The sequence below is a fragment of the Hippocampus zosterae genome, chromosome 4 (assembly GCF_025434085.1).
Source record: "Hippocampus zosterae strain Florida chromosome 4, ASM2543408v3, whole genome shotgun sequence".
NCBI lineage: Eukaryota > Metazoa > Chordata > Actinopteri > Syngnathiformes > Syngnathidae > Hippocampus > Hippocampus zosterae.
Genome location: NC_067454.1, coordinates 18,716,839 through 18,725,944, shown reverse-complemented (window position 1 = coordinate 18,725,944; position 9,106 = coordinate 18,716,839). Strand labels below are relative to the sequence as shown.

At 41.0% G+C, this 9,106-nt stretch overlaps 1 protein-coding gene across 2 annotated transcripts in view; it reads right to left on the bottom strand.

The window, feature by feature from the left end:
• Positions 1–456: 456 nt before the first annotated feature.
• pde8a (phosphodiesterase 8A) overlaps positions 457–9,106 on the bottom strand; it is a 63,973-nt gene continuing 55,323 nt past the window's right edge. For both annotated transcript variants that reach the window (XM_052064446.1, XM_052064447.1), the window contains 5 exons: positions 7,109–7,326; positions 5,132–5,264; positions 4,504–4,668; positions 3,046–3,175; positions 457–2,273 (listed from right to left, as the gene is read on the bottom strand). In XM_052064446.1, coding sequence (XP_051920406.1) covers positions 2,167–2,273; positions 3,046–3,175; positions 4,504–4,668; positions 5,132–5,264; positions 7,109–7,326 — 753 coding nt within the window. In that variant the 3' untranslated portion in view covers positions 457–2,166. The remainder of the gene's footprint in view (positions 2,274–3,045; positions 3,176–4,503; positions 4,669–5,131; positions 5,265–7,108; positions 7,327–9,106) is intronic.

Genomic DNA, 9,106 nt, shown 5'->3' with positions numbered 1-9,106 from the left:
TTCTATCGGGAAAGCATTTTTACTTTCTGAGTATTGCATCACTTCACAATGGGACGCAAGTTGATCATGAATTCCAAGGCAACATCTGTGTTTCGTTCAACCAAGCTATTTGGAAGAATCCCGTGGATGTGATCAAATCTTTTACCATCAACATCAGATATGCCCACTCCTGTCTACCAGAGAGGATAAATATTAATGACTGGTGATTCTTAATTTAGCAGTGGTGCAGTTAGTTTACCAGCGGCAGATGTGCATTGGGCCATTCCTCTTTCAGTGCAGATCTGGTGATCATCGTTCAGTATATAAAGTCTAAATCATGAGTGAGACATTTGTCCCATGTGTTTCAGCGGCAAAATTTGAGGTTTGCTTCCTGACAGCAACTTTGTTGTCACAGAAATAACTTGGGGCAAATGATAACTGGAAAAGCAGTCACATGAGTGGGAAGAGGCACCGCCGTTGAATAATTTCTTTTTATTTTTCATTGAACAGTTTCTATTTTTTTCTGTGCCCTCAGACCAAGATGTGAATCAGAAGGAAGAAACAAGACTTCTGATTGAGTGTACAGTTGTGTCATCAAAGGAAAAAAAAAAACTAACATACAAAGTAACCGCCTTCATACGACAAACCGTTATTTGCCGATGGCATTTATATACTGTTTAACAAGGAAATATTATTCATCAGCAACAATCTTTTCAATGTATATCATTAGTAACCAAACTGAATCCACCTTTGAAGATGAATCTGCTCCCTGGGTCCGTGCGGAAGGATGCTGGAGACAAGTGGCCAGAATAGAATGATGTTGGGATTGAAACCAATGTGAGGCCGCTTCAAAACAGTGATAGACAGTTCTATGATGCACATCCTCCGTCATTAACCAACTCATTTTTCGACATACATGCTTTGTGTGAACACCAAATTCACAGGTATTCAGATCCCTATAACGGTTGATCTCATTTGCTGCAAATCCAGTGTAAAAGTCTATAAAAATATTGAGATTTATTTGAACATAACCTGACTATGTTATAATAAAAACTCCAGATGTCTCTTGCAGTTGCACAGTGGGATGTACTGTATAAATATTGTATAAAATAAGGCAAGTCTTTTCAGTAGGATAAACCAGATACAAAAAAAATATGTGAGGAAAAAAACTATTTCAAGTCCAAATGGTTTTCACACATCTCTGCTGTTGTCAAATGTCAAGCAGTTTACAGCATGAAACCAGAGAGTGAGGCTTGTTGCAACAATGATTGCATCCACACGACAACTCCTGATGATCAACAATAACAGCCTGTTCTCCAATGCAGCAACCTAACCAGCCGACACGGAGACATTTTTAATATGGTTTACAGTGCAATACAAAAGTCTGTAACTGGTACTGTACTCTTGATAAGAAAATAAAATGGATCATAGTGAGCTCTATCTGAATTGATTAGCTTTGGCTTTTTCCCCCCTCTCTATTTTCTTATTTCCCAACAAGTTCAATTCGGATATTTTAAATGGAAAATACGGTAAGTCTAAATAAGTGAGCATTCCAAATAGAATGTCATTGTTCAGCTATGATTGTTGCATTATTAGGGTTTTTGTCCACTCCCACATGCCAGTTACGGTATGCCACTTGGATGCATTTCTGTTGGGCACATGGAAATGCATGAGCAGTTATTGAGCTGAGAGGAAACAATAGGTTCTTTGATATTTCAGCCTCCAGGAGCATAAGGAGCAGTCTTGCCTTACTGAGTGAATAAGGATGGAGGATGGAGACGATTGTATGACCTGACTCGTATTGAACACCTTCATTTATTCGCACCACGTTTCCATTCTCTCCTCCAGTGTTGCTGGCTCGTTCAGTAAACAAGCAGTTTCTCGTCATACAGCAAGGTCAGTTTCACGGCCCGGTATGGTGCACATGGGACTGAAGCTTATCCACGAGGCCTGTCCGGAACCCCCTTCTCATGTCATGACCAGCTACACTGCAAATGCCTGAGAGGCACGAGAAGTTCCAAAAGGTGCTGTCGTGTGTCCACGTCTGTTTTTTATTTCCACAGTTGTCCTCGGACAAGCTTTTAAGTGCCGGCGATACCAGCGCTGCAGATGCCTGTCGGCACGTCACTGTGGAGGACTGTGTTTTCCGTACGCACCCACACAACACAAGCAGGGGGAATGCACCGCCTACTCTGGAGGCGGTCGCAGGCTATGCAGCTTTCGCTCATCCAGGCCTTTCCAATACTTGAAGTTGTTGTCCAAGTGCTGCATAAGATTGGGGAAGTCTGCAAAAGCTGGAGACAGTTCAAAGAAAACGTTTATCATCAGTAATCAGATTTGCAGCTTTTCTTTCGATTTCATGTACAGTATTTCCCATCTGAAATTATTAACCAAGTATACAGTTCATCTCTGCATATTTGTGTTTTGGCATTTGCCAAATTCCCCTGTTTGTCATTTTGGGAGGGTGATGAAAACACACGTCTTCAATAATTGTGTTTTCAAGACAAAGCCCTGCACACAGTATGATACAATGGTCCCTTGAGATACAAGTTTAATTCCTTTGCAATTAGCCTCATAATGAAAAACACATTTTTTTCCAACTGAAATGAATGGAAATGCTAATCCAGTGAAACCTCCGAAAAGACCCGACAATTTTTTATGAGTTTTATTTCATGAGAAAAATATCACTCTATAATATTTGGACTTTACAGGAACATGCATTTTTACAGTTAAACAACAGGCAATTATGGCCGTAATTTATGGACATTGTGCTGCTCCTTCCATTCATGGAGACATCACTCCTTTGTAAAATGCAGCAAAATTAATAGTTCTCTACAGAGAATATTCATTATTTGTTAGTTAGCATGCAGCAGTCAATCACAAGGTACACATAGACACTATTCACACTCACACCTGGAGCAATTGAGAGCCTTCAACTGATAACATGTTTAGAACCAAATCACTTTACAGGGTATTTACAAGTTTCCTCAATAATGGAAATGCACGCATTCCTCTCTTAATAAACTCAACATGAATAATAGATTGTTCTAGTAATCACAGGCTTACCATCCCAAGCATCAAACATGTCCGTGATGAAGTAGTCTATAAAAGAAATCTGCGACTTTGGGATGCTACATGTGTTTCTGTCGAAGACAGGCATGACCACTGGAAGGCCTTGCCTCTTCTCTTCGTCTGTCTGTAACAAAGACGACAGTCATCATCCACCATCATCATCATCATCACACTGTTCTCACATATTAAAATTATAACTCATCACACTTTCTTGAGATCATATTTTTCTTAGAAAACAGGGCAATTTCACAGTCTGGTTAAGACTACTGTAATTCTACGGCCAATTACAATGTCTATTCAATGAAACAAGGAATTACAAAAGAGATGGAATCAAGTCACGCTTATGCAAGTCTTAAGTTGTAACTGCCGCGTCTCAAGCAAGTCACAAGGCAAGTCACGGAAAGCTGTGCAGCGATTTCCAAGTATTTCGAAACTATTTCAACATTTACACACAGCTTGAGCCAATGCCTGACTGTCGGTTCCCCTGAATCATATCAGGCTAACTTGAGTCAACTACTGAATGTGTTCAAAAAAAGGCTAAGGAATTTACTGATCTTTACTGGACAGAGTAGTTCTTCAAACAAAAAAATTTGGTCAGCACACTTGTAATTTTTACAGATGAAAGTCCAAACAGCTCCCTCTCCGGGCGGACTTGATGATATGGTCACCGGTCAAAAACTGAACGAGAAAGCGTAGCAAGGGAGGTGTTTGACGTAGTGACAGACTAAGCCCCCAAAAGGGCATTCCTGGCATGAGGTTTTGTCAAGTGAAGTCACAAGTCATCAAAACAACTTGATTCGAATGAGTCCAAATCATAATGACTAAAATTCCCATCCCTGTCTGAGAAACTCTGCATGGATTCAGGAGAGTATTGTTTACTCTCACAACAATATGTGAATAAAATTAGATTCCTTTGAATGGTGCAAAAGATCATTCAAAATTGTTTGATATGGTCAGGGATATGAGATGAAAACGTAAAACATAACAATGAAAATGGGAAAGATTTGAAAGGGAAGTCTTTGCCATAGTGCGTTCTAAGTGGGGCCACGAGTCTAAACATGTTCATCCGATTAATATTATATTTGTGCAATACGAATTGAGCAGCGAAACCCACATCAGAGGACGCCCATTTTGTCCATTGCTGTCGACAAAAACTGACATGACAGTTGCTCACCAATCACCTGTTTTCTGAAGGTGAACGATTGGTTTCTGAATGATTGGTCGTTACCTGAGCCCTGAGCAACTGCGATGACATTTTCAAATTTTCATCAAAATGGCCGCCCCCATTTGTTGCTTAATTCATATTCCACAAACGTAACATTAATCAGGATGCCGTGTTTACACTAATGGGACCGCATGGAAAATTGGGGAGTTGACTTCCCCTTTAACAAACCAAGAAATACAGTCAAACCAGATCACGGGTGCAGCTAACAGCAATCCCTCATATGTCACCTGTGCAAAATACTCCTCTGAAATGCGCCCAGCCCATTCTATACACAGCTCCAGAGGCCTGCATGGATTGGAGATGTCCGCACACTTAATCAGCATTCGCTTGACAAGGATGCGATTCTCTGGGGACGTCAAAATGCTTTTCACCGACTCGTCGTCATTATTACCCTGAAAACAGACAGATTATAAGCACCAAATTAATGACAACATGTCACATGTACAAGATATACACCCTCATTTGTTTCAACATTCACTGGTGCAAACCACACAGGCTTTGCGGTCTGACATCACTCTTGCCCTTCAAGGCTGAGTGTTCACACTATCACCCTTTTGTCAAATCAGTTGAAAGGTCAAATCAAACAATGAAAAGTTTGATTTGCATCTGTTGCGTACATTTGAAAGAGAAAATAAGCCCTTTATCAGTTACCCGTATCATTCTTTCCTTAAAAAGACAAGACAAGCTTGAAAAGTCTGCGCAGGGCATTCCACACAAGGACGAGAAAGATGATACCAAGTTGTAGAATTCTCTCCCCGCACAGATATATGTGTCTATGGCGACACCAGATTACAAGTCAGATGAACCTCTAGTTCTCAAACAGCATGATTTGAACTACTCGTGAGGTCATCTCACCCCGTTCTCCTCCAGGGCAGCCAGCGGCTTGTTGATGCTGTTGACAAATTTGTTGACATGTTCAAAGTGCTTGGTCATCTCGGTGGCAAGCACCATGTCAATGATTGCCTGGCGGAGTTGTCGATACTCATTCCTGGAGGTAGGGGTAGGCAAAGATCACAGATTAGTATGGAAGTAACACGGAAAGTGAGCGGCCCAATCTAACTTCAATGACAGCGGCGATGAATGGATGCTTTGTTCACACGCCCTCTTTCCCCCTCTCGCTGGGGAGCCGTGCACATGAGCTATTATGCTTTGACTTGAATCATATTAAACCCGGATTAGGTATACAAACTCTTTAACAACCTGACAGCAGTACTGCATCAGAAAGTTGGGGTTGGAGCGGAATGAGCACATAGCATCACCTTATAATTTATTAACATCCAACATATTTGTATAATCCATTTCAAAAAGCTTAACTGAAAGTTAAAGCCATAAATTTACTATTTTTTAATTCAACTGAACCCCAAATAAGGTTAAAATTTAAAGCACTCGTTTTGTATATGAATCCTGCATTTATAAACATAGAAAGTAATTAACATACTGAAATGGTTCCATCACTTCAACTTTCAAGTCAAAATGGATACCGCTCACGTCATTATAAGGCAGTCAAACCGTATGATTTCTCATGGGGTAAAAAACCAAACCTTTCATGATATAATGGGTTTTTGGAAAATAAACACCCGGGGTCACCATCTTTTTGAAAGCGAGAGCTACTTTGTGGTATTGATTAATGTTAAAGGCTAACATTTTGATGCCCAATAGCCCCAAATAACAAATTGCTTGAGTGACATAAGCATTATTGTGTAAATAATATAACCCCCTAGGTGTCCACTACATGCCTAAATACTGATCTTCGGAAAAAAAAAATAAAAAAAATCTAGCCCTCCATGAGCCGTCACCCTACCATGGTGAAGGGGTTTGTGTGATGATCCTAGGAGCTAAGTTGTCTGTGGCTTTAAGCCCCTGGCAGGGTCACCCATGGCAAACAGGTCCTAGGCAAGGGACCAGATAAAGCACGGCTCAAAAGTCCCAGTCTGATGAATACAATATACTGTATGGACATTGTTTCCCAGGGTCACCAGGGCCTCCCTCAGGAGCCAGGGCTCACTGGTGAGCACCAGGTGGCAGGGCCTGCACCCATGGGGCCTGGCCGGGCACAGCTTGAAAAAGCAACGGGGGTCTTCACCTGTGGTAAGGGCCAAAAGGGGCGGTGCATAGTGAGCTGAGCAGCATCCAAAGCCAGGGATCTTGGCAGTCCGATTTCTGGCTACAGAAACTAACTCGAGGGACTTGGAATGCCACTTCTCTGGGAGGGAAGGAGCCCTAGCATGTGCATGAGAGAGAGAATTCCGACTCGACATAGTTGGACTTGGCTCCACACACAGGTTGGGTTCTGGTAGCAGACCTCTTGAGAGGAGGTGGACTCTGGTCCACTCTGGAGTTGCCCATGATGAGAGAGGTGCAGAGCAGGTGAGGGCATACTTCTTGCCCCCCGGCTGAGCAACTGTACATTTAGGGTCACAACAGTGGACAAAAGGGTAGACTCACTCTGCCTTCTGGTGGAGGGACGGGTCCTGACTGTTGTTTGTGCCTATGCACCCACTCTTTTCACAAAAAAAGATTTCATTTAAAGGTCAAGTACATTAGCCGTTTTTTTGTTTTTTTTCAAAACTGAAATTAAACAAAAGGATATATTTGTACTAACCAGTGACAGTAACCTCACTGTTACCTTCTGAAGGTGCTGTTATCTAACAACGTGACTAACCATGTTTTGAACAACGCATATTGAAACGGATAGTTTGCCAAGACCGGGTTAAGAATTGAACAGGGGGTTAGGGGTTTTACCAGTGGTTAAATTTAGAGAATTGAACAACTGGACGCAGATGTTAATTCCCGTATATTTTAGTTTTGTGCTGTCAGTGTGCTCTGGCGTACCTTTCAATGTTCTTAAATATGTTGCACTTATCATCTCGGGTTGTGATCTGGAAGGCGAGAGCTGCGTGGTGGCTCTCCAATACAGCAGTGTCATTGTAGAGGATTGCCAGCTCGCTTCCCGCGTTGCACAGAAAACTGTTCGTGCGGCCCGGGTGGTCCACGTCGTGTACGGTGGCAGCAATCAGGGCAGCCACTTCATCAATGGGATCTAAGCTTTGCTGTTCCAGCAAGCCACATGAAAAGCAGAAGGAATATGAACACCGCATGTTACATTTGAGGAAATCCACCTGGCTGCTATCAAAACTAAAAGTGAACATGCAAATGTAATGCAAACATGCCACATCCTTCTATGAAGAGGCCACAGGTTGAATTGTTAACTAAGCATAACAATGGCCTTGGGCGGAATCGTTGTCGGCCTCCCTCAAAAATCATCACTTTTCCCCAAAACACCATGTTCACTCATTAACATTAATAATAATAATAATAATACATTTTATTTGTGGGCGCCTTTCTAGAAACTCAGGGACACCTTACAACAAGCAGCTAAAAACCCGAGTACAATGTTAAAAACAACATCAAATAAGAAAAAATAAATACAAAAAAAATAAATAAATAAATAAAATAATGGCTTTATGGTCTGTGTGAACCGGCTTGTCGAAACAGATGTGTTTTGAGGCTGGATTTGAAGGACATTGGACATTGTCTTGTCAAAAAGCGCAAATCATTTTCAACACATTAGATTGATCATTGATTTGTAAAAATAAAACCCACACGTATGAACAATAGTATAGATTTTTGAGAAAATTATTAAGTGATAAAATATGCTTATCATGACATTTAATTATGGACTGCATTTGAAAGGAACACTGACCATCTTAAGAAAAAAGGAGGCGATTCCTATTTCCCTTTCATTATGAATGTTCATTGTGAATGTATAATGAACTGGTGTATATGAACCGATACAATCCATCCATTTTCCGATCCGCTTATTCTCACGAGGGTCGCGAGGGTGTGCTGAAGCCTCAACTCATCTCAGCCGTCTTCGGGCAGTTGGCGGGGCGGAAACCCTGCCAGCAAATCATATATTTTATATTGTCCTGCAATATTTTGGAAGAGCCCAAAGGGGGACTGGAGTTGAGAATTAGCATTAGTTATAGCCTTTGTATGCAACACACTAGCTGCAAGCAAGTAACTATGTTTGACTGCATTGTCCCTGTCAAATAAAGATTTATTATTCTTACTAATATTACCATACGGTGCTCATTTTGCAGGTTTGAGTCGAAGCAAAATAAGTACATAAATAAATACACTAATCAGTCGAATGACGGCTCACACCTCAAATACCTTGTAAATTGGGTCACTTGGACCTCAGGGCACCTCTGTAGAGTCAAAATGGATGCACGTATGGTTTTGAATGTTGATATTCTTTTGAACCATGATTTATCAAAAGTACTAAAAGAGTTGGGAATTTTTAATTTATGACTTCAAGCTGTAATGTTTGTGCAGCACCCACATATCCAAGTTTTTAAAAACATCTGGTAAGGTAATTCTTCGAGACTGTCATCTCGCCAAAGAAGGATCACATTAATGATCCTCGTGTGAATCAATTCAGTCAGAGCATGACCTCATCGCTTGGGCTAAACAGTAAGCTCACAAAGCTGCTTGCTTCACATTCCCTTAATAAAACTCATTTTTCCCATTTCAATTTCAAACTCTTCACATCATTCAGAACATGTTAGAAACTATTTGCCATGTTCCAAGAATTCCCACATTGCCAATGCTCAACACTTTTCACAGTAAAATTCAAATATTTACATCAAAAGATTCCCAAATTTAAGACGCATTGTGTTTTACATGACGACCTTCCCCTTCACATTTCTTCACCAGTTGAAATCAGTCCGAACTTGAAAATGTTTGTTTCATTCAGGACATTTTAGGAAATGTTCCTATTCCTAATGTTTACACATTTACCACCGACTTTCAAATTTCTAGACCGTT